The 25,062-nt window shown below is 49.6% G+C and overlaps 3 protein-coding genes across 3 annotated transcripts; 1 reads left to right on the forward strand and 2 right to left on the reverse strand.

The window, feature by feature from the left end:
• Positions 1-936: 936 nt before the first annotated feature.
• KIF3B (kinesin family member 3B) lies at positions 937-11,765 on the reverse strand. Its single transcript, XM_050313854.1, is given in 10 exon segments — positions 937-3,423; positions 4,022-4,200; positions 4,396-4,501; positions 4,950-5,063; positions 5,273-5,330; positions 5,333-5,390; positions 5,514-5,636; positions 6,352-6,453; positions 7,024-8,462; positions 11,711-11,765. Coding segments are annotated over 9 exon segments (2,217 nt in total). The 5' UTR covers positions 8,407-8,462; positions 11,711-11,765; the 3' UTR covers positions 937-3,329.
• Positions 11,766-12,137: 372 nt separating this feature from the next.
• On the reverse strand, positions 12,138-18,018 carry POFUT1 (protein O-fucosyltransferase 1). The gene is made up of 7 exons (XM_050313481.1): positions 17,457-18,018; positions 17,058-17,179; positions 16,698-16,880; positions 16,046-16,158; positions 15,157-15,349; positions 14,379-14,621; positions 12,138-13,964 (listed from the first exon to the last, which is right to left on the reverse strand). The coding sequence occupies exons 1-7, from the start codon at positions 17,626-17,628 to the stop codon at positions 13,776-13,778; spliced, it is 1,215 nt and encodes a 404-aa protein (XP_050169438.1). The 5' UTR covers positions 17,629-18,018; the 3' UTR covers positions 12,138-13,775.
• On the forward strand, positions 17,695-24,777 carry PLAGL2 (PLAG1 like zinc finger 2). The gene is made up of 4 exons (XM_050313479.1): positions 17,695-17,762; positions 18,208-18,309; positions 19,726-20,121; positions 21,001-24,777. Exons 3-4 carry the CDS (start codon positions 19,859-19,861, stop codon positions 22,220-22,222), a joined length of 1,485 nt encoding a protein of 494 aa, XP_050169436.1. The 5' UTR covers positions 17,695-17,762; positions 18,208-18,309; positions 19,726-19,858; the 3' UTR covers positions 22,223-24,777.
• Positions 24,778-25,062: the final 285 nt, after the last annotated feature.

Genomic DNA, 25,062 nt, shown 5'->3' on the forward strand with positions numbered 1-25,062 from the left:
AGGGAGCTGGAGAAGGCAGTAAGTGCCTGGGCCCTGGAGAGTCAACCCTCCCCTGCACAGTGCAGCAGGCAGGACCAGCGTTCTCATTTCAGTTCCATCTCCACAGCTAATTATGGCTTTTGCAGGTTCTCTTTTCCAATCTGTTTGAACGCGGCACGAACAGAACCCCCCAGGAATCACACTGAACTGCTTAAAGCCTGGTGCACCTTAACCAGGCACAGGCAGGAGAGAGGACAGGCCCAGGTCCACAGGTGTCTCACTGACTGGAACTCCAGCGCTGCGTGCTCAGCGAGGGCAGAGTTAAAACACCCAAACCTGGCTGAACACAGGCCTGCTCTGATCTGCATAAGGCACCGGCGCAGCCCCAGGTGCTCTGGCAGAGGTATGTGTGTTTGAGAAGATTCAAGCAGCATGCAAATGTTTTTTAAAAAGGCGCTGGGCTGGCTTAAGGATTTCGGAAAGTGCTTTAATTCCTATGCGTCAGCATCACACGGCGCTTGCTCCAGCACCAAGGGCCTGCTCCTGCTCCGTGCCACTTCTTAAAAAAAAGATCCCGTTATACAGATCAGAGCAAAGACAAGGATGTTAAACATTCCTATGAAGAAAGGGTGGCGGTGCACACTGTCCCAGGGCCTCTTCCAGGGGTCTGGCTGGATTTCCTGCCTTCAGTTAACCAGCAGGAAGCCCAGATGGTTCAGATATCACCCAGAGAGGGGCAAACTTGGCAGGAATGTTTCTTAAAAGCTTCAACCCAGAGCTCAGTATGTTTTTGTACAGCTTAAGACAACGTATCTTAACTTAGTATCAGTGCCACTGAGCATCTGGTGAGGGTAAATCCATCAGAATGAGAATCCAAAAGCTTCTGTAAAAGGCCGAGATTGCCTAAGAATACACTGCCCGAATCTCCACCCGCAGCCCCAATTTACATACAATGACTAAATATGCAGATTTATTCTTTTTTCCACCCTACTGAGTTTCTTTCACCTTGCTAATGAATTTCTACAGAGTTAAAAGCAGAGCCTTTCTGACACATCACCAGCTCATCAACATGAAAACAGGTTTGCACTGCAGAGTTCCACGGTACCAGCCCCGCCACGAGGGCTGTTTCCAGCATATGAGTTTCATATAGAATTCCCTATGGAACAGTAGCAACTGAGGAAGAGTGTGCACATGTGCAGACACAGAGGTGTCTGTGTATGCATTATTCACATAAAACATGTGTACACAGGTATGTACAGAGATGTGGTTAAATATTGTGCTGCTATTTCAGGGTTTTAAACCCTGCTTGTTTCATTTCCACTCTCTGAGCACTCACACCATACAATCATCTTTAAAAATGTCCCAGTATAGAAGATTATGTGCTGGAGAGAAAGAGGGAGGAGAGGGCAGAGAAGGTGATGTTATATTATGCAAAAAAAGCCAATTAAAAGGCTCTCTGGACATAAACAGTGCATTATAAAAAGGAAGATTATGCCGGGTTACCATGTTCAGGTTGAAAGAAATTGGTCATGTGCCTGCTCTCTCAATTATTAGCAAAATCCTCCTTCCTCCACCAAAACTAATATATATATATATATTTATATGTGCATATATGTGTATCCATATATTAACCTTGTGGCCCAGGAAAGCAGTCCATGGGTTGCAGCAGCCAAGTTGGTGTTTAGGGGCCCCCCCTGGGCAGCTGGCTCACCTGGGCACCGTGCCTGCAGGATGCAGAGGTGAGCTGTGCTGAGCGCTCGGTTCCTCCCGCTCGGGGGGTCAGCAGAATGGAGTTCTCCAGCCTGGGTGAAGTCACTCCGTGGACACTTAACGAGCACAAGGCAGAGTCCACACATCAGAGCATTTCTACAGCCAGGCAAGTCCTCACACACTCACACACGTGCCAGTCGGGAGGAAGTCGTCAGTGAGGGGAACAGGTAAAAACGTTCACAGGATGACAGCCAAGAGCAACCAGAAAAAGTAACATCCCAAGTCTCAATATACAGTGAACTAAAACTTACAAATGAGCTGTGGGACACTAGACAGGGACACCTTACTCTGTCCTTAGTGTGGAGTTCCACCTCCCTCTAGCCGGCTACACGAGCCTGCGGCATTACAGGAGGCTGCTTTAGTCATAGGGCAGCTTTGCAAGGAGACCGTCAAAAGCAGTTCTTCCTCCCTTGTTTTCAAAGTAAAACCCCTGGAATTAACACCAGCTTCCATCATCCAGCCTCAGTTAGGTCTGCTTTCACTCCCAGTGGGCTCTGCGTGGGCTGGGAGGTGCAGAGGGAAAGCTGCTCAGCCTGGAACAGGTGAGGCACGAGAGGCACCGAATGCTGAACCTCATTAGACACCAAAGGAAGGGGCCATGCTCCCAGGAGTGCACTCAAAGGCAGCTACATGTTCCAGTGCTCTGCCCAGCTTCCAGGAGAGCCTGAGCCTGGCAGGAAGAGCTCTGATCCAATGCTACATTTCCCATGAAGAGTGAGGGACATGAGGAAATGGCCATGTGCCATTAAATATGTCATATGGACACTGGTTTTAAATGCCAGGGGTAAAGTAGGAGGCAAGAGAGAGGAGGAAAGCTGTGGAGCTGGCACTGGCATGCAGAGGTGTTCTTTGACAAGGTGGTTCCTGTTGGTAGGGGTGAGGTCTGTAGGAGGTCAGCTCAGAGGAGCTCTTACTTATGCCTGTAAACAAGGAAAGAACTTCAGATTCTACTGCTGCCTTTCTAGACAGCACAGAGCTGTTTTCAAGACCCTTTTTTGTCCTACAGCTCTAAAGGGAGGCACAGCTGTGTGTTTTTGAGGACACACTGGCCAGCCTGCCTGTTCAGACCAACACCTTAACCCCAGATCTCTCAAGCAGGAAGAGGAAGAACTGTGCACCTTGTCAAGTTCAAACAGATCCCTCTGCTTTTTAGCCTCATTTGGTTCTCACTGTGGAGCTCTGGAGTGATGGTTCTGTTGAGATGACTTTCAACTCTGTCTTCTTATCGCCCAACAGCCAGAAAGCCCAGTGCAGCAGAAGGGCTGGTGCAGGAGGAGGACGGTGATGCTGTGAGGTGATCCCCGTGCTTCCCATTGCTCCTAACACACTGTAACGTACCTCATGCATTTTTGATTTCCTAACTAAAATCCATTTCCCACAGAGGCCAAATGCTGAATTGCAAGCACGGATCTTCCTGTGGCTCAGTGCCCCTGGAACTGGCCCGAGTCAGTTAAACAGCAACGAGGCCATCTCCAGGAAAAGGGGCTGGAGGCTGGCCGGGAGCTCTCTCTGCAGGTTTTTATTTGTCTCTGCTCCCAGAAGGCAAAGGCTGTTCCCTCCCTGGAGAGGAGCTGCTGGTTTTACTTTGGAACCAGCCCTCGTGACTGTGGGTAGAGCTGAGAACTGTGGGAGCCTGCTGACGAGGATCCCGACGATTTCCTTCCAGTTTTCGGCCTAAGGAAGTAAAAATGAAAATATAAACATAAACAAAAAAAGCTCTAACAACGTCGCCTATAACTTTGCAAAATTAATCTTCAAAAAGCCAATTCTTTTACTGGATTTATTCTCTAATCAGTTTTAGCTTTCTCTTCTGTCCAATGTCCTACGCAGCTCCCAGAAAGGAGGTTGGGGCAAAGCAGGGATTGGCCTCTTTTCCAGGGTAACACGTGATAGGACAAGGGGAAACAGCCTCAATTTGTACCAGAGGAGGTTCAGTTTGGATATCAGGAAAAATTTCTTTGCTGAAAGAGTGGTTAAGGAACAGTTTGCTCAGGGCAGTGGTGGAGCCACCATCCCTGGAAAATGTTCAAAAAACAAGCAGATGTGGCAGCTTGTAATACGGCTTAGTGGGCAGGTGGGATTCGGTCAAAGGTTGGACTTGAATCTTGGAAGTCTTTTCCAATCTTAATGATTCTACGATTCTATGTTCCTTTTTTCTCTCTCTCTCTGCTTTGCAGCCAAAGCTTGGCTTCACTTCACTGACAAGAAGTCCTGACATGCAGAGACTGTACTCGCACCTCTCCCCACTCTGCTCACTGGAGACCCCACTCACCTGGGTTTTGATTTTTTATTTGAAGTGCTCTCAAAGGTCGAGGCGTCCACCTGAATCTCATCTTCCTCCTGCAGAGCTGCTTCCAGAGCTGCCTGGACTTTGGGAGCGATGGCTGGACCTTCGTAGTCCCTCGTCGTCCGGCTGGGCACGTCCAGTTCCAGCAACACGATGTTCTCTGCCTGAGACAGCAAAAGCAGGATCAAAGTCTCCACATTTTCACGCCAATTGTAACTTTTCCCTCCAGAAACTTATTTTGAAGTACTTCATAAATACATGCAGGACATTTTACTTCTCACAGAAGAACACTTAGTCCTCTGGGATTCACCTGATCAGGAGGGTAAAGACAAAAAGGTTGGATTCTCATCCAGGCTTACCCTGTACCGAGTCTCTGGATTAATCATCATGGATGTCCTGGCGTGTTGGCTCAGGGGCCTTTTGTATCCCACAGCAGATACTGGTCTTTTCATCATCTGCTGGTTACTAGAGAAAAATAGAAACTCAGTCTGTTACACCCCAAAACCAAAGGCCCCTCTTGAAGTTTATGAGCTACAACATCTGAAAATCCCATGCAGAAACCTGTTTCAAAAGAGCAGAAACTACCCAGGCTGCATTTGCAGGAGCAGGAAATAAATATGGTAGGAATGTACTGCTATTTTAATGGTGAATGCACTGCTACACATATTTTTCATATGATTATTGGGCTCATATAGAAGAAAAATCCTAATCTTCCAAGAATTTTCCTAACTGTACATTTCTATTTTACTGGGCCTCCTAAGAGAAATAAATTGTTTTATTTTATTGTGCAGCAAGACCCTGTGAACTCTAGAGGGCCACTTTAAATCCCAAATTCAATCCCTTGTTCTTGGCAGCTGGAGGGTTTCCTGTCACCTGTAATTCCACTCCCAGAGAAGAGCAGAAGTACACTCACTCCAGACGGGTTATGGGATGCAGTTTCCAGTGGTCTTCCTCTTCATCAAAGAATGATCTGTTCATGATCTTATTCTTTTCTTCCAAGGGGATAAAATTTTCAATGATCAGGTGCCTACATGCAACGACAAAAATGAGAAATACACAAAAAAACGTAATTAGCAGATGACTTTCCTCACTGCTTCTCTCCTGACGATGTAATACAGCCCCCAAAAAGGAGAAATGGTTGAGTTTCCTCATGTTTAAATCTTGTTCCACATGTGCAAGGCAGCACCTTCACTCCCCACCCAGAGAAGCCCTCTCTGTTACAGTGATGGGACTTACTTTAGCTTTAGTTCCCTGGTAAGTTCATTCTGGGTCTGTTCCAGTTCCTGGCGCTCTTGATGTGCTCTTCTTGGAGATCATGGATCTCTGCCTTCACAGCTTGCAGCTTGGAAAATAACTGGAACAGAAAACAAGGGCCAAAATGTATCACTCGCCAATGTTGCTCTCACTTTCACACACAAGTTGATTTTATTCCCAGCCCTCTAGAAAAGGAATCTTTTTTTTTTTTTTTTTTTTTTACCTTTTTGAGTTTTTTGGTCTTTATGTCCACCTCCTGCTGAAGGGAACTGTAGGTCTCCTTCAGCTCTAGTGTTTCCTCATCCCGACTTTCCATCTGTTGTTGGATTTCTCGCTCCCGACGTTTCTGAAGGAAAATAGGGAATTAAATAGGGAATTAAAGGCCACAATTACCTTGTCACCTCCAGCTGACACACATGAAACCAACACTCAGGATGGGTTTACTGCCCTCCCCTTCAGGGCTCTTCCTTTGGCTTCCAGTTCTTCCTATCTCTTGACTTAAAAATACCAGAAGCGTTGACTCTTCTTTGTCCTTATTTTGCTATTTAAGTCAGATGCTGTGAATGAGTGCTCAAGCTTCAATTAAAGGAATGTCATCTTTAGATTTTGATTTTTTTTTACATTTTCTTTTTATCAATTTGTACTAGTCATTGCATTTAAAAATCACCATCAGAAACCGCATAAAAAATAGAAAAAAAATTATAGAAAATAAATTTTTTAACCCAAAGTAAACATCACTCCTTGGAGCTGATGGCTGAACTGGTACTCTTGGAGATCTTACAATTATTTCTTCACTTACAGACAGCTCCAGTCAAAGACAGGACATAAGTCTTTAACATGAAGAGCTAGAACAAAACTATCATAAACTTTCTCTACATATTTCAAACAATGACAAATAGGACACAAGCCCTTCCCCCTTCTTTTCAGATAAATGATGGCCATTAAACCAATTTTAGGGTTAACCCTGGGAAAATCTTCTGATAGTTTCCCCTGACACAATGTTTTATAAAGGTTCCACAGCAAAGATTTTTATACAAAATAACAAATCTCCTTCCTTGTACCTGTTCTGCAATTTCCTGTCGTTTCTGTTCCAGGATTTTCTGCTGTTCATTTGTGTGATCCACAATATTTTTCCCTCCCACCAGGAGCTTGCTTTCCATTGTCTGAAAGGAAAAAACCAAGGTCAGAAGTTTCTCTCAGTGACCGCAGAATGTAACTTTCTCTCCTGTGGATACAACTCCTTCAGGGCAGCTCCCTTATTTAACCTTCTCCTTCAAGGCTACAAGAATTGCTATTTCTTAAAATTCCTATAAAACTGTGGGATTAATGAAACAGTAACTTGCTTAGAATTAGGCACTGCTGCAAGGTGTGGCAAAGCTGGAGAACCAAAACGTGTACTCCCCCTGTAAAGAACTTTTTAATGATCTCTGACAGAATGTGCCACAGCTTGTGAAAAGATGCATCATCACATTCTGTTGTGCCAGCTTCTTAAGATCCCACAGCATCAGCACATAAGAACAATGAAACAACTCATGAATTATTAAAACATGATATTAATGGTGGAAATTTCAACTTCTGGCTAGAAAGAGCTTATTTTAAAATTTTCCAATCTAAACACAAAGTCACTATCCTGGAAACTTTTTGTGAAATATCCTTCCAAATTGGGAAACCCTCCATTCTCCCCAAAGCCTAGAGAAATTGCTTTCAAAGAGTATCACACGGAGGAATTCTACCTTGATTTTAGCACTCAGCATCTCCGTGGCTTCCTTCTCTCGCTTCAGGTCCTCCATTTTCTTCTCCTTCTCTTTCAGCAGCCTCATCTTTTCTTCTGCTACCAAGCTGTGATCCTCAACTATAGCCTTCTTCTCAATCTCCAGCTTTTCTTGTTGCTCCCTCCAGTAGTCATCTTTGTCATCTCCTTCATCCTCGCCCTCTTCGGTGTCCTCCTCCTCTTCCCCACCATCTCTCCTCCTTTCCCTCCTCTTTCTCTTGCCAATAGACCGTTTCTCCAGCTGTGCCTTGAGTCGAGCAATCTCTTCCTGGAATTCTCGTAGCAGAGCCTCCTTAGGATCCTCGTTGACCTGTGGCTTGTTCTTGATGTTTTTGGCACGGTTGGCGTATCTCAGCGTGGTCAGCGTCTCCTCCACGTTGTAGGAGGCAGGGCCTATATTGGCCACCATCACAGTTTTGGCATTGCCACCTAACGAGTCCTGGAGTAACCTGGTCAGCTTGGAGTCCCGGTACGGAATGTGCGTGCTTTTCCCATCTACCAGGGCAGAGATGACGTTGCCCAGAGCTGAGAGAGAGAGGTTGATTTTAGTAGCTTCCTTCAGCCTCTCCCCCTGTGCCCCGGTCTTGGCTTGCCGCTCGCTGCCCGCGAGGTCGACCAGGTTGAGCTTCCCGACTCGGATGTGGTTCTCCCCGTCCAGCCCCAGCTCGCTGCACTCAATGGTGATCTGGAAAATGGCATGAGAGCGGGAGCTGTGTTCGTTCATGTTGGTGGCACCGACGGAGCGGTTCTGGTTCCCCAAATTCATGATGTGCTCGATCTCTTTGACGCTTTTCGTAACAACGGTGGTCAAATCCTTAACAAACACCCCTGTGTCTGGTCTCTCCTTCAGTTCCAGCCGCTTGGACTGATCCTTGGACAACAAGTCTCTGATTTCTTCTTGGTATATTTCCAAATAAGAGGCTCTAACTAGGTATTGCTGATTTTGAGATCTAGAGATGTGGGTGAAGATGTGATCGAACGAATTGGGGATGACCCCTCTCTTCTCGGGATCACCACGCACCCCTTCCATCGTATATGTTTTCCCTGTCCCAGTCTGCCCATAGGCAAAGATTGTCCCATTAAACCCTTGCAGAACAGAGTCCACAAGAGGTCTGAAGGTCTCATCGTAGAGTTCGACCTGTTTGGAATTCCAATCATACACGGCGTCGAAGGTGAAAGTTTTAGGCAGTTCATGAGATGCTCCCCGTGGATTCTTCACCGAGACCTGCCCTAACTTGACATCCACATTAACAACTTTCTCGTAGGAAGCAGTTTTCTCCTTGCTGTTCATGGGCCGGCAGCGCACCACCACCCGCACGGACTCGGAGCTCTTTGGCTTGGACATGACGGCGGCTCTGTGGCTGGTGCGATCCGCTGGGTGGGCGATCCCGTGCTAGAAACCTGAAACAGAAACAAAGCAGGAATGTCTGAAGGCAGTTTTCTGCAGGGGATGACTGGTCACAAAGCTGAAGGCTCGACTCATCTACTCGGGCAGCATTCATTAAAGTTGCAAGGGATTTTGGGGAATTAAAATAATGGACAACATGAAAACTCTGTAAAGGCCTGAACTGAAACAGTATTATTTTACCAAAGCTTGTGCATCAAATGGTATCATTTTTACAAGCTCTGCTGCAAAAAATCGACATCAAATCACATCTTTACAGCTGGTAAAGATCTTTTTCTTGACCCTTAAAAATAATCATAATGCTTTTTAAACTGTTTATAAAGAGAATACTTTGCCATTTATTTTCTTCGCAGCTGGGCCTTTTGTTTTAAATCTCCTGTTTTGAAAATCTAGTGCAGCCTTGCTCTCTCTGGCACACAGCTCTGCTATTATTTTTTCTTTTGGCCTTATCCTTCTGCCAGGATTCTCCACAAAAGCCAGCCCTGCCCAAGCACACTGACCTATGACATCACTCCACGCTCCTGCTCTGGTGTTCCAACTGCATCAGGTTTACAGGATTCAGCATCAACTTAAACCTACATTGCATAAACCCAGTTCAAAGATCACGACTGCGTAGAGAGAAAGGACACACTTGGTGCACTCCCCAGTGACCAGCACGATGAGCTGCCTTTGAAAATGGAACAAAAAGCCTGTGTTCCTGCTAAAGCCTCAGAAGGCAGATCTCAATGGCACAGCTTGGGGAATGCCGTGTGCCTTCTAATAAGCCTTTTTATTCCCAAAACATCTTTCCAGAAGACCTCTGAGGTCCTTCTGTCAACCGGAACTAAGTGTAAAACCAACACACGCTGGGAACCCCAGGTAGAGCTGGCACACGTTCAGGTGTGGCCTCCTCAGGATGTGCTCGCTGTTCCCTTCCCACCTGGATCTGCGGGAAACACGGATTTTGTCCAATTGTTTTTTACTTGATAATTGCACATCCCAGGAGAGCTCCTCAAACAAAGTGACAGAGGACTTCAGAGCTAGAGGATGAGAAAGGAACCACAACGATTCTCGCCCAATATCCAGTCTGGCAAAGAGTAACACAAGAATAACAAATAAACACGGTTAAACCCATGTTTAGTAAACCTCAGTACAGCCTTGGGAATTTCCTTGGGTTTGTGGGAATAAACTCCTTGGTGTTCCCAGGAAAGCACACAGTAGCTATCAGGGGGATGAGGAACATGCACTGAATTAAACAAACTGGACACTCATCCAGAATTCACTTTACAGCCTGCACAGTGAATTCACACTGCTGCAGGAATTTTGGGAAGCTACTGAAAAAAATTATTTCCCTCCTAAGTGACAGCTCCAGATAAAGGTGACCTTCCTGTCCCACCCACAGCAAACACGAATTCTACAGCGCCAGCACAGAAAGAATATGTGAAACGAGGGCAAATCTTGGCAGAAGCACAAAAAGCAACTCTCCCTCTTCTCATCCTCAGGAGTTGTATACACCAACAAACACCTCTCCTACCACAGCTACCGAGGATATTCCTGTAACTCAAATTCACAAGAGACAATTTTTTTTGGACAAGGTCACATGACAGCCACTGTGTGACGTATCTGCATGTTCACACTGGTAAATAACTCGAATTAGGCATCAATTCTGAAAAGCAGAACACAGATTTATTTTATATATTGAATATCCAAAACACCATTCTGAGAAGTGCCACTTTTGTAAGCAACTGTGATAAATATTACATGATCAGAATAAAGTTAGTCTTGCCAGAGGTACACACTGAACAAAAATTATGTTGCACATTTTATGCTCTTCTGGGTGTATCTCCTTAACATGAGCTTGATCAGCTTTTAACACCTTTCCACATTTCACTTGCAAGTCTCTTTTTATAGTCACAAACAACTGATTTTACCCCTGATTTGGGCTATTTTCATAACAACCTATCACGAATCATCTCAAATTATTTTAGCTACCACAGTGAAGTTTACTGGAAGCATAACAAATTATGGTTCTTCTTAGACTTATCCAAGTGTGTAACTGAACAATAAAACCAATTAGTTGGCAGTGTTTGTATTCCCCAGAAACTCCAGGGCAATGTTTGAGCTGGACAGGAATGGCCAGAAAGCTGGGAATGCTGCTGTGCCATCCGCTCTTCTCCATCAAAGAGGGGAATTCCTTCATGAAATTAGTTCAGCCTAAAGTGACCTGGGCCAGGTCCCTATGTCAAGGTCAAGCTTGAGGTGGATGCGCTTGAAGATGTGCCCCAGGTGCCCAAGAGGGGAGGGTGGGCAGAAATGGAAGCATTTTGATTTCAGTAAACACAAGGTTGTGCATGAAAAAAAAAAAAAAAAGCAATGTCACAACCTGAATGCAAGCTGGGGTAGCCACCTCTCCCCAGAAACTTCCAGCATTGGGAGGTGCTGGCTTGGCCGGCTGTGCCCCAGGCACACTGTCCCCAGCCACCTGCCCAAACAGGTCCTGACTTCTCTCCACCTCCTACTTTAAGCTTAAACATCCCAGAAAGATTTCCTTGGAGCTGCCCAAACCCTTCCCTTGCATCTCTGCACATCCCCAGGTATACCACTCAAAACATCCCATCGCTCCTCGCCGTTTAAACCTTCCGAACACTTGCGGGTTCACAAGGCCCCGGTTATGACCCCTCTCCCCAACCCAAACCCTCCCCTGTGCTGCTGTTTCTCCTCTCGCCTGCCCACCCGAACCCTCCGCAGGACGGTCGGGACCGCCACGGGCAGGACCCCGGGACTGCCGCGGTGTGCCCCGGTTACACCCAGCGCCTGTGGTCACCTGTGGTCACCTGTGGTCACCTCTGTCACCGCTGTCACCCCACGGGTGTCCCCTCCCCGCGGGGAGCCGGGACCGTGGCGGACCCACCCGAGCATCACCCGCCGCCCTGGCGGCTGCGACACCGGGCGCCGCTGCAGGGAAAAGGGGACGCGAGGGCGCTCGGGGGACGCGGACAGCGCGGAAGGAAGAGAAGAACCGCGGCAGGGAAGCACCGCCACCGGAGGGCGGCGAGGGGGAAGGAGCACCCACCCGAACGCGGCCACCCGCCCGCGGCATCGCCAGCGCAGCCCGGCCGCGGGCGAGTCCCGCCGCCTCGCCCGCTCGCTGCCCGGGGGCCGCGGCACCGGAGGCGGCCCAAAGGCGCCGGGTTGTGCCCCCTCCCGGGCCGGGCCGAGGGGTTGTGCCCGCTCGGGGCGCGGCGCGGGGCCGGGCCGGACTCACCTGCGCCGTCACCATGGAGCCGCCCGGCCGCGGGCCCGGAAGCGGCGCGGCCGCCCCGCCCGCCCGTGACGCGCTTCCCTGGCAACGGCAACGGCAACGGCAACGGCCGCGCCCGCCGGGAACCGGCACAAAGGGGCCGCCGACCCCCTCCTCCTGCACCCGGCGCGGCTTCAACCACGCCAAAGGGGCCGGGGTTTGCCCCCCCCCCCCCGACCCGCCGCGCCCCCAGGGCAGGAGCCTGCAAACTCCGTCAGAGCTCAGGGATGCTCCCAAGGAGGGAAAGACCACCGTAAATAAAAGGCATTTAGAGTTAAGCCCTCCCTATAACGGCGCTGTCCTGGCCGCAGCAGCGCCTCCAGTGCACTGCTACCACAGCCCTGCTAGCACAGACTCCCGTGGTGGAGGAAGGAATGTCGGGGCACTGCCAGTGAATACAAAATCAAGTTTTTATTAATACAAAATAATTTTTTAAAATTATTTTCTAAAAATACCCCACCCCTAACCTTTTAATACTTCGTCTTCCCAACAGTGCAGGGAAAGGCTCCCCTTGCTCTGCAGCGAGGCATGGCAGCCCTGAGGGCATCGCTCAAGATCAGTGAACTGTATGAAACACTGAGGAGGAGCAAGGTCTCCAGAAGCCCGGCTCCCAGAGGCCCCAAACCCAATGATTTTCCCCCAGATCCAATGATTTTTGAAGCCAGCCTTGAGGAAATAAGAGATGAGTCTTTGCCACCCTGATTCCTGGGGAACTGTCTCAATTAGCCCTTTTTTGCTCGCTTCCTTCAGCCTTCAAACTCCTTGAATGCTCAGGAGTGACTCCAAGGAGGAAAAGACCACCATAAAAAAAGATACGTAGAGTAAAACCCCATAACACCACTGTTTGGACCACAGCAGTGCACTGGAGGCAGCAGCAGCTCTGGTACCACAGACTCACACAAGTGGCATTTTTAAAAAAGGAAGATTTCTGTAATCAGTCTTTGGACCAAAAAATGAAGTCAAAGAAGCACCAAAGGCATGGGTCAAGTTGAGTCTCACCATGTTGGGACTGTCAGTGTTACCAGCACCAAACTGTACTGGGCCAAACGGAGAGGTCTGGGCTGCTGCTTCCCCATCAACAAACAGTAACTTTCCAGAGTCATCTCCCCTGGGAACTGCCCCCCAGACAAGGGTAATGCTCTCAGAGGGGTTATTTTATAAAGTACAAAACCAAAGAGAAACCACTACCATAGACCCAAGCACGACGTACCCAACCCCACTTACTAGCTACTTTAATAATCCTGGCTCAAAGTTTCACTCCTACTACAGACCTCACCGACATCAACAGCTACAAAGCTACGAGCCCTAAATCTCCACCTCTGGCCTGGCTGTGACAGATCTCCTGTGTCCCTGCACGTGCCTTCGCCCACGTCAACGTAGAGGCTGAACCAGCAGCTGCCACTGTGCCCCACTGTGCTCCTCCAGCACTGCTGAAGGGATCCAGGGCCCCCCAGCACTGGGAATGGAATCTCTTTGGACAGGGAAAGGGACACTGAGGCACTGAAGTGACACAGGTCTGGTAAGGCAACAGCTGCCCTCAATAAACTCAGAGCTTTTTCAGTCCTGAGCTTCACCTTGCACGCCCTTTCCAGGGATCCTGATATGCCTGACAATACTTTTGCAATTAAAAGAACCAATTACGGTCAGTTTTGAGCAAGAAGCTTCAAAACATCTCCAGATAAGAGTTAAGATTTGAAAAAAAAAAAAAAGAGGAAATCTGAGCAGCTGCTTCATCACGACTGCTGGTGAGCCCCAAAGAGCGAGAATGGAGAGCTATAAAAAACTACAGCTTAAAAAACTATATGTAGTTTATAGTTCCCTATAAACTACGGGATTTAGAACTTCCATCTGACCTCACGTTGGAAATACAGGAGACGTCAGAGAGAACAGTCTAGAAAGGACCATGAGGAGCGTCAGGGGGCAGGAGCAGGTGTGGGCAGCCCGGCAGTGACTCTGCACGTGGGGGAACCTGCAGCACCAAGGGCTGAGCTCACAGCCCTGAGAACCATAGAGCCTGCTCCTCCTTTGCTCAGAACTCATCCCGTAACCTGGGGGGGTGGTCCATGCCAAAAAACGAGGAGGGTTTCCCGTGGATGTCGCGCTCTCTTTTCACAAAGGCGGTGAAGGAAGAGACGCAGTTCCCGATGAAGTGATCGGACTGGCCAAGGATGTACAGATCAATCTGAGGCACTTCTGGCTGCAAGCTGATAACCTTGAGCTGCAGAGAAACAAGGCAAGCGGATAAATACAGTCAGCTGATGTTACAATCCAATGTCTTGGTGTAATAGATTGTATTAGAAATGGGAATACACAACAGAAAGAGGGGGGTTTGTCTTACACTGCCCTATAACTCATCTATGATTAGATCAGCGTCAGAACATTTTTGAAAATCACTTAGGTTTATTTAATTTAAGCCCTTTTCAAGGAGATACTTACTACCATGCCAGATAATGCTCTTCAACCTCCGGGAAACAAAGAGTTTTACAGGATAATTTTTATTGCTATGAGTCGAATTCACTTTGAGATGGCAATGTTTGGCTATAACCTATTACACACAGCAGCCACGGGCCAGAATCCCAGGGAGGTTTTTAACCCAAGCCCTCCTGCCAGAATGGGTTTCTGGAAGACTCACCTTTCCTTGGAAGAACTGCTGTATTTCCGACGTGTAGGGCTCGGAATCAGTAGCGATATAAATGGATTTAGCTTCAATCTTTGTCACCCAGACCTTGAGAGCACGCTTGATCTCCCTGAGGTCTGGCAGGCACATGTCCATGGTGAGAGGCACCGCAGCGCTCCGGTCGTAGCCCACGCACTGGGGTGAAGCCATGAAGTGAGGCCCGGCTGTCCCATCCTTCAACATATTGCAGGCGTTTTTCTATTGGAAGAGGGAAAGAGAATCATAGAATTATTAAGGCTGGAGAAAGCCTCCAAGACCATCAAGTCCAGACTTTGAATGAAACACCCCCGTGCCCATTAAACCATACAGCAAAGTGTCACGTCTGCCTGGTTTTTCGGACACTTCTAGGGATGGTGACTCCATCACTGCCCTGGGAAGCTCTGTGCCAGTGCTTAACCACTCTTTCAGTGAAGAATTTTCCCCTGATATCCAACCTTAACCTCCTCTGGTACAACTTGAGGCTATTTCCCCTTTTCCTGTCACTGGGAGAAGAGGCTGAACTGCATCTCACAACAACCTCCTTTCAGGTTCAAAGTACCACGTCTGAGTGGGCAAGCGTGAGAAATCACCACCACGCTCCCAGCCTCTGCCTGTTTGTGTGTTCCCAACGGCACTGCCAACACACAGGGAGCTCCTGAATGCCAGCAGGGATCAGGTGGCTGTCCCAGCACAGCTCCTTTTTGGGCAGCTTTGTCCCCACCACAATAGTCACCAACCCACGCCGGAGCCATACCCAGTCCGAGCCGATCCTCAGGTGAATCCCGACGTAGGGCCGGACCAGCAGAGACTGGATATAGGCCTCTCCCTTCTTCACCATTCCATCAGACCACTCCATGTACTTCTGGAGGGGCCGGTGCTCCTCCAAGACAGGGAACTGGGCTGGAGCTCCAGGTAAGGCGAGGACAGGGTGCTCAGAGGGTGGAAACCTGTGGAAAACCAAACCCCAGCAGTCTGAAACACGCCATAATCCTGCACACTCCATCCTGCACTACCACTGAGGTGAAGGTTAGAATGGGAACCAGGAATATCCCAAAATATGCAGCATCTATTGCTCCAAATTTAGATCAATTTTAACCATTTTGCCATCTGACAAAGCTCACTGACAGAAGAAATTTGGGTTGCTGTGTTTTACCTCAGAGTTTTCATCAGACAGACAAAAAGTTAAGAACCTTGTTCACTCAGTGAGGAACTACCCAGCAATGGGAGGTCATATTTTTCTCCCAAACTGGAGCAATTCTGTCACCCAGACTTACTGATAACCACCACAAGTCACTCATATCTCTGACAACATGAGGGAAACAGCAAAATGATGATCAGCAAATGAGAACCAAACGAGTTTTGAAGATTAATTACATATGAATAATAATGAATAAAAACTATAATTAAATATTACTGGCTCAGAAATCAATCTGACCTGGTGAAATCACACCTAATAGTGCCCACAGGAAGAGCTCAGCAAATATTTAATGGAAAAAATATTAAGATTTCTAATTACATTGCTAACTAAGCACCTCAGTTCTCTCCCCCAACATGTAAATTCACAATACACAGTCATGACTGCTTTCATGAGTGACTCTAAATGCCCACAGCAGCCTATCAGCACTTTTCCATCTTCTTGCTACCTTTGGATCCAGTGGTCCTTGTATGCAGGACTGAAGGAAATTCCCTTGAAGAGCTCAGACTTATCAAAATCCACTTGGAACTGATCCCAGAACGGACCGAACGGGTTTCCATCCTGCAAAAGAGAGAAGTGTTTGTTCAGTGCATTCATAGAGCCTGCAAGGCAGATCTAGCAAGATCTTGGAGTGCAAAGCTGGAGTTTTTCTGTTCTGGGAGGAAAGCAGCTGGAGAATCACAGCCTGTCTGTCACAGGTCAGAGCCACAGGAAGGAAAACTACCTGAGAACTACTGCAAAGGCTGTCATAAAGAGAGACACTACAGCCCTCAAACTTGTAGTTAAGAGAGGTTGCTGTAACAGTGGCTGGAAAACTCTACCACAGCTGGGAAACAGAGAGCAGGAGATAAGATACACATCTGTTCTCCTTCCAGTCACAATCAAGTCTGAAGTGATAAAATCTACTTGCACAGACCATCTTCCAGATCCCCAATCGCTGGGAGACAAAGAAAAAAGGATGAAGGGTGAAAAGCAAAGCACCATTTGCAAGGTGGGTAACTCCCAAATTTGCAAATCAACGGCGACCTGAATGAGTCGGTCATTCGCTTCGGAACCGCAGCGCAGACAAGCCTCGCCCGCGGGGCCGAGGAATAACTCACCTTCATGGGACAAGTGCTTTTGTCCGCGCTCCTCTGCGCCGCCGCCTCGAAGCAATAAGCCACCCGCCGCCCGGGCGGCCAGTGCAGGGGGGCCAGGTGCTCCATGAACTGCTCCAGGCTCAGCACGCGGTGGTACCGCCGGAGCGGCTCCAGCTTGAAGTGCTCCGAGTAGGGGACGTGCAGCTGCGAGGGAAGGGAGGGGACAGAGCCCGTGAACAGTGAGCCTTCCCCGCAGCCCGCAGCTCATCCCCGGCACTCCCTTCCCTGGTCCCCCCGGAGCTCACATCCTAACCCCGGGAGAGCTCCGGCTCTGCCCTCCGTCCCCCTCCCGCTCCCTCCCCGCGCCCGCCGGGCGCTCACGTTGGTGTAGGGCGGGCGGTGGTGCCGGTACTCGATCCAGGGCGGCACGGCCAGGGTCCGGTTGAGGGCTCGGGCGAAGGCCAGGGCTCCCAAAAAGTGCTCGGCCTGGTTCCCGAAGCGACCTGCGAGAGGGGACGAGAGCGGGGATGGAGCGGGGACCGCACCGGGGGATGCACCGGGGCGGGGGATGCAACCAGGGGATGGGGACCGGGACCGCACCGGGGGATGAACCAGGGAACGCACCGGGGGGATGAACCAGGGAACGCACCGGGGGATGAACCAGGGAACGCACCGGGGGATGAACCAGGGAACGCACCGGGGGGATGCACCGCGGGATGCGCCAGGGAAGGAACCGGCGGAGGGGGGAATGCACCGGGGAACGAAGCGGGAGACCCTCACCCATGCAGGGGCAGTAGAGCAGGTAACCGGCCGCGTCCCAGGCGGGCGCCGCGTCGCTCCCCGCGGCCGCCGTCATCGGGAGGAGCAGCAGGATAAGAAGGAGCAGCCCCGGCAGCGCCATCGCAGCTCCCCCTCCTCGTCCTCGTCGTCCGCCCGGCCCCGCCGCCACCATCCCGTCGTGCCCCGCGGGGCGCGGCGCTCCGGCGGCCACCACCGAGGCGTGACGTCACTCCCACAAGGCCCCCGCGCAATGGCGCCGCCGGGGCCGGGGCCGGAGCCGCGCTTGGCGGGGCCCGGGGGAACGGGGTGAGCGCGGCGAGACGGGGGGCGAGAAAGAAGGAGAGAGAGAGAGGGGGCGGCACCGCGGAGAGGGGCGGCGGCACGGCCGCACCCTCCCCCTGGGCGGCGGGGTGCCCTCAGGGGGGCAGGGGGGCGTGTGAGGAGGAGGAGGATGAGGTGGGGGGGGAGCGTAGGCCGGGCCCGCCTCCCACCCCTCAGGGCTGGGGTGTGGGGTGGGCGATGTGGTCGCACTCCAAGGGGGCTGCTTCATCCTGCGGGGCGATTGGGGGGTGTGTGTGTCCCTCGTTTGGCTCCCGAGGCAAACGGCGGAGGGGTGGGGGGCCGCGAGTTTCAACTCGCGGCCCCTTCCCCCGGCGCCTCCGCCGTTTGCATGGCGGTTGCGACAGCACCTTAAAACTCTTTATAATTTACTCACAAACATAACCAACACCCCAACTCCGTCTTCTTCCAGGTAGCTTTGAAACTGGCCCAGATGGCCGAGCTCGTTCGGAGGGAAAGGAGCAACCACCTGGCGAGAGTGGCGGAGACTCCCCGGAGACCTGCGGAGCAGGAGGTAGAGAAACAGCTTGGGTTGTTTTTTTTTGTGTTTTTTTTTTAACAGAGGTAGAAATACCAGCTCTTGAGCCACGGGGGTTGAGGAGGGGTGTGGGGGCAAGTTTGTCACATCACTTTCTGGGTCCTTTGTTGTTCCGCTCTGCCCACGTAGGTTCAGACTGCACAAGTCCGTAGCTCTGTTCTCAGCAGGCATTCCCAAACCTCACAGCAACACCCTTTTCTTACAGCCATCCCACTTCCCAGCGTTTCCCACTCCATACTGAGGCTGATGTTTCACCCAAAATAATTCTTATTTCAGCTCTCCACAACGTTCCCCGAGCGCTTTTCTTACCAGGGGTTGGTTTTTTTTTTCCCTCGCAGTTGCACATCCTGCCCACAACTGGCACTCAGTGCTGATGTGCAGCAGGAAGTTCCTCCTCTGAAGCAATCCTGGAGCGAGAAAGAGCTCGAGGGTTTGATGCTATTTTAAGAAGAGTTTCTTTGGCGGCCAAATTAAGCGAGAGAGATCGTTTTTATTTCAGCTGGCTGTTTAACAGTCGAGGTGGTGGTAGAACTGTTCAAAAACATTGCACTTCTCCAACAAGACACAACTCAGGAACAGCTTCTAAGAGATGTTAATGTAGATGTTCATCAACATGAAAGCCAGCAGGGCTCACAGGTTTATTTTTTGAACAGGAAACAGTTTGGGCTTCCATTATTAATGGAAGAGAGTGTCAAAGGGAAAAAAAAAAAAAGGATTAAAAATTGCTCATTCCTGTAGAAAAGTTGCTAATCCAGAGAGGCAGAATCTGCCTCAGAGTCGTGAAGTGAAAATGCAGTGAGTAATCCCAACCATGAAGAGGAGCAGCATCTCTTGCCTTCCTGGAAAAGCTGTGGTGTTGCTGGTAATTGTGAGTTTTATTCCTCAGCCTTGTTCACTCACGTGTGATGGTTCAGGTTGGTTTGCTCAGAGATGGTCCTGCCCAGTGCAGCGGGTTGGCAGCAGAATGGATGTGAAAAAAAAAAACCACACAAAAAACCAAACAAGAGAACCTTTGTTTCTCTGAGAAGCTCTAGGAGGGAATTCCGTGTAAGCAGAGACCAAGAGCAAGTGGGAATATGAAAAAATGAGAAGAGCAATGATCCAAAAAACACATGGGGGAAGGTATTTAGAGCTACAAGGAGACACCTATCTACAGTGTTTCAGGAGAAAATACATCCAACAGGTAACACTGGCTTTTAATAGTTGCAAAAAAAATGTATTTCAGAAAAAGCTTAACGTGCTTTTATTCAGGTAACGGGTCAAGGGAGAAAAGAAAGAAAAACGTGGTGGAGACTGTGTCACGTTCATAATGCTCGTTAAATGCTTCTCACACGTGTCTGTGTGCAGGGGTGAAGGATGCAGTGTCCTAACACCAGCCTTCTGTGATTTCAGATGAAGAAGTGTGGCTGTTAAAGCAGTTTGGTCACAGAGGGCTCCAACAGAGAACTGCACCGGGACACCAGCACAGCGAGCCGCCCGCGGGCTCCAGTTCTGCTTGACATGGCCCTGCTCTACTAGACCTGCCATGACGGCATTTTTTCCCAGTGTTCCCAACTGGATTCAAGATGCAAAGCAGGAGGAGGAAGAGACAGCCTGGAAATTAGTGCCCAGACCAAGAGGTGAAGAGACCGAAAGTCAGGGAAAATGCCAGTGTGAACTATCGGAGCCCTCCTTCCCTCACGTGGACAAGCTGAGAACTCACACGCTTTCCCATTCGGAGCAGAGACCCTACAACTGCCCCCAGCTGCACTGTGGCAAGGCCTTTGCTTCCAAGTACAAGCTCTATAGGTAGGTACCTGTGAGCGCCTCTGCCCAGCACTGCCAGAAAACAGGGGAAAACCCCTCCCCTCCTATGTCTGTGCTTGAATTTCTGAGAAGCTGGAGGAGGGGAAATGCCCTTTTACCTTGCAAAGCAGTTGAGTCCCAGACATTACCATACTTGGCATCTCTTTAAGTGCCTTCCAGAGAGCCTCAGATAACTCTTTATCCCGAGCTTGAGCTGTTTTTCTGTTTTACTAAAGAGGAAATTGAAACAAAAAGTGAAGTTCACAGATTAAAAAAAAGAAAAGCAAGAATAGCATTTGCATTCTTAAGCCCCCAGCTCTGACTTTAACCACAGAGATAATTCCATGGCACCTGTTGCTCCAGCATGAAGAAGTAGAGTTCCTATTTATGTACTGAAGTAGAACATAGAATAATTAAACTGTGATCAGCGGGAACGTGAAATTAGATGAACCACAGTGTCAGAGAGCGTGAGATCCCAAGGTGAAATCAGAGCACAGTGGCTGTCAGCAGACCTGGCCACAGCCTGATCCTCCTGATGAGCTGAAGTCCTTCAGAACCTGCAGAGGAGCGCTTTGTGTCACAAACTACTGAGGTTTTCTTTGCCAGTTGCCCTTTGGCAGCCTCAGCAGAGGGCAGGAGCTGAGGAGAGACAGCTGCAGTGCCCCTGCACGGAGGTGATGTGTTCTGGGGAGGACAGGCACTGCTGGGACAGACTCTGTACCTGTTGTCTGAAACATTGAGCCTGACCTTTAGTGGTGGTAAAACGCCATCTGGGATTTTTGTGGCGTAAAGTGTAGGACGCGAGGAAAATTTTGGACAGGTAGCCTGTGTCCCCTGAGGGGCTGGGCGCTTGCCTAACCTTTCCTGCTTTTCTCCCCAAAGGCACATGGCCACGCACTCTGCTCAGAAGCCTCACCAGTGCATGTACTGCGAGAAGATGTTTCACCGGAAGGACCACCTTCGGAACCACCTGCAGACCCACGACCCCAACAAGGAGGCCCTTCACTGCCCCGAGTGCGGCAAGAACTACAACACCAAGCTGGGCTTCAGGCGCCACCTGGCCATGCACGCGGCCGCCAGCGGTGACCTCAGCTGCAAGGTGTGCCTGCAGACCTTCGAGAGCACCCAGGTCCTGCTGGAGCACCTCAAAGCTCACTCCAGGCGCGCGTCCGGCGGGGCGAAGGAGAAGAAGCATCCGTGCGACCACTGCGACCGGCGCTTCTACACCCGCAAGGACGTGCGCAGGCACCTGGTGGTGCACACGGGCAGGAAGGACTTCTTGTGCCAGTACTGCGCTCAGAGGTTTGGGAGGAAAGATCACCTGACCAGGCACATGAAGAAAAGCCACTCCCAGGAACTGCTGAAGATTAAGACGGAGCCAGTTGACATGTTGGGTCTGCTCAGCTGCAGCTCCTCTGTCGCAGTGAAGGAAGAGCTGAGCCCCGTCCTGTGCATGGCATCCAGAGACGTGATGGGTGGTAAGAGCTTCCCGGGCATGCTGCCTGTGGGCATGTACAGCACGCATCTCCAAACCATGCCAAGCTCAGGCATGCCCCATTCTTTGGTTCCTAATTCTCTTCCAATGGGAATGAGCTATCCTCTGGAGTCTTCTTCTCCCATCTCCTCCCCACCGCAACCTCCTCCAAAGTATCAGCTTGGATCTACCTCATATTTGCCTGAGAAACTACCCAAAGTAGAGGTGGACAGCTTTTTGTCAGACTTCCCTGGCAGCCTGTCTCTCTCATCTGGTGAGCCTCAGTCCTCTTCGCCTCAGCCACCCGCCCTGGACGAGGCTTTGCTTTCCAAGAGCCCTGCTAACCTCTCAGAGGCTCTCTGTGCTGCTAACATGGACTTTTCTCATCTTCTTGGCTTCCTCCCCCTAAATCTTCCTCCTTGCAATCCGCCTGTGTCGTCGGGGGGATTGGTCATGGGCTACTCGCAGGGGGAGGCGCAGCCACTGCTCACCACTTTGCAACACCAACCTCAAGAGTCTCCCGGAGCCGGGGCCTCGCTGAACTTTGGGCCCCTCCATTCGTTGCCCCCCGTCTTCACCTCCAGCTTGAGCACAACCACGCTGCCACGGTTCCACCAGGCGTTCCAATGAGCTGGAAATAGCACTGGAGAACAGGTCTTTCAGCCACCCTTTCGTGGAGATGGAGAGCCTTAAAAACGCACAACTCTTCCTTCCCTGGGGGTGCGAAAGCTCTGCAGAGCTGGGGCGGACGGGAGGTTTCTGATCTCGGAGGGAGCACTTGTAGACTGGAACAGCTGATACCCCATTGTGAGTCCCAGTCCTGTACAGAGGAAAGATTTCAGCTAATAGACTGGATATATTTTATCTAATTTTCAATCTGTGAATCAGGAGCCGCGCTTAGCACTGACCTTCCCTGAGAATCCTGGAGCTGTGTTCCTCTCTGGGAAGGGACTGTCCCCGAGAAGGAGTTGAGGCTCTTTCAACCTGGGCTAAACTTTTGAAGAGTCCAGCTTCCATTTCGTGTTACCACACTGCAATTCTGGCAAACCAGCCAACACCTCCACATGGAGAAGAAGTCAGGATACCCTCTCTGTATGAAGCCAATGGGGAAGAGGCTGTCCTTCCCCACTACCTCTCATCCCATCGCCCAACACAGCTTACTCCACATCAGTGTTAAGCAACAAGCCCGTTTACATAGTGAATTCAGCGTCGTCACCTCATTCTTCTTCAGGAGCCATTAGGTTAAAGTTGTTACAGTGAACATTGTTTACACAACACAAACCTGTTTCTGCCAGCCATTACAAAAATAGGAGGCACCAGAATACACTGGGTTCATCTCTGGTGTAGCTAGAACACTGTTTACACAGCGAAGTCAGGTTGCACTGATTTCTCTTCACTTACCATGTTCTTCCCCCATGGGGAAATACACTGCTCTCGGACCACTTCAGCCTCTGCCCCTGCAGGCAGCAACTTCCCACTTTTTCTCGCTGGCTATTCCATGTGAAGGGGATGGAGCAGCTCTCACAGCTTAGCTTGGTGTGTGGTGTATGGACAGAGCCCTCTTAAATATCTCCCCCAGGAAAAGAGATCTGGAAACCAAAGCATGTGAGAGAGCTGGGTGAGGAGCTCAGGACATCGAGCACTGGCCTACCAGGCGTGGGTGAGAACAGGCTGCAGGCCCTGCTCCCTGGGTTCCCTTGGGATGAGGAACAGAGTATGAGTTTCTGGGGTTCGGGGTTTTTTACCATAACCATTCAACGAGGTCAGCACTCTTTTTGGCTTGTCCAGGAAGCAATCTCGAGGTATATTTTGACCTCAGTGGTGGTAATATCCAAAAATTGAGGAAAAATTGGTCCCACCTTCATGTTACACTCTGTTTGTGTATCTGAAGCATTTTCCCCAACACCAGTAGTTTTAACAAATGCTGAGGGTTTGGGCCTGCAGTCACCCTTTCATTTTGGATTTGGTTCCAGTGGCCTTTTTTGTTCTCCCCTTCTCGAGCCTTCCCTCCTGAAGTTAAAGTCCTCTGTCCCTTGCTCCCTGCCGCACCTCTTAAACTCTCCCATGGGCTGCCTACCTGCCAGGGCAGAAGGGTTACACTGGGAAGTGGCAGCCAGCTGCTGATGTCCTTTAGCATCTGTATTGTCTCCTGCTCCCGTTTTCCTGGGCACTTGTACTGCAGGTGGGGACATAAGGAGGTCACTCACTGTGCAGTGATGCGTGTTTATGTCTATGGACAGGCAGATCTTTGTACCTCAGCATGGGGGAACCATTGTAGGCCAATATAAACCAGGAAATCTGTCAATGTTGTTCTCCATAAATCTAGAAGATGCAAAATCTACCTCTACTCTGTTATCTCAGCTCCTTGGGCAAAGCCAGATGCTGTCCTCCCTCATCTCCCCAGAGCACATCCCCTTCAGTCGATGCAGATTCCTCCCTGCTGAGCCATGATCCCCACTGTGTGACACCAGCCAGGCCTCACTGGCTCACAGGCTTGTCCCTCTTCCGTTTTACTCCAGAATTTTGTTTTTAATTTAGCTTAGTAATTCTTCCCAGAATGACTCTTTAGCAATCCATTGATTCTCCAGGACATAGATCGGTTGTTTTAGGTTAGCCAGCAATGCTGCAAATAAGACTTTTGTATCAAAATGTAATATAAGATTTATTTACCTCAGCAATATCCTGTGGCAATGATCTCCCCGAGTTGAATGCAGTACTTTTTTCCTTTTCTCCACTGGAAAATGTTGCCTTTCCAAGTCCAATGAGTGCCTTCTTGTTCTCTAACCTAGCAAAGGTAAACAGGGCATTGCAGCCAGTCTGTTTACCGGCATTGAATACCTCAGGCCTGTCTTCTATTGCTTTGCTCTTTGCAAATTAAAAGAACTTCACACTGTTACCAGTTATATGCAAGCCTTATCCCTGTCTTCAGTTGAGAGGATTATTATTATTTTTGAGAAATAAATGGTCAGAACTGATCACTCACTGCCAGTGAGGATTATCAGATTTATGCAATGCCATCACACACCTTCTCCCATGCAGAACATTCAGCTTTCTTGCTTTCTGCCTGCATTGTACTCTGAACAGATGTCATCACTGGAATTCCTTTAGCAGTGGTAGCTAAACTTAGAGCCAGGCATCTTTTTCCTACCAGTAGTCTGTCAAAGAATAAATGGAATTCATTTTGCTATGATTTGCACGTGTGATTTGCTTTCCACAGCTACTCTAACAAGCAGAACTGTCATAACCTTTGTCAATGCAAGGAGAGTCTAACCCAGCAAAGGCAACATGTCAGATACAGCACTGGAACTGATTCCAGGAAAACAAATTCCAAGTTCCTGTTCCACAACAGAGTTTAATCTGCAAGTATTTTATCAGCCACTCTAGAACCAGTAAGACTACTTCCATTTGAAATAGCGAGTGTGCAATTCACAGAACACATTATATTATAATTAACTTTTACCTGTTCATAA

Source organism: Myiozetetes cayanensis, unplaced genomic scaffold, assembly GCF_022539395.1.
Source record: "Myiozetetes cayanensis isolate MyiCay16 unplaced genomic scaffold, myiCay2020 scf19, whole genome shotgun sequence".
In the NCBI taxonomy this organism is placed as follows: Eukaryota; Metazoa; Chordata; class Aves; order Passeriformes; family Tyrannidae; genus Myiozetetes; species Myiozetetes cayanensis.

Bases quoted from the DNA above. Each gene is read 5' to 3' on its own strand.
- POFUT1 (XM_050313481.1), bottom strand. From the start codon at position 17,628: ATGGTGGCGGCGGGGCCGGGCGGACGACGAGGACGAGGAGGGGGAGCT. The intron at 17,180-17,456 runs GTGAGGGTCTCC...CCCCTCTCGCAG, and splicing joins GCTCTACTGCCCCTGCATGG to GTCGCTTCGGGAACCAGGCC. The intron at 14,622-15,156 runs GTATGGCTCCGG...CTCTTCCAATAG, and splicing joins TGAGGATCGGCTCGGACTGG to AAAAACGCCTGCAATATGTT.
- PLAGL2 (XM_050313479.1), top strand. From the start codon at position 19,859: ATGACGGCATTTTTTCCCAGTGTTCCCAACTGGATTCAAGATGCAAAG. The intron at 20,122-21,000 runs GTAGGTACCTGT...TTCTCCCCAAAG, and splicing joins TCCAAGTACAAGCTCTATAG to GCACATGGCCACGCACTCTG.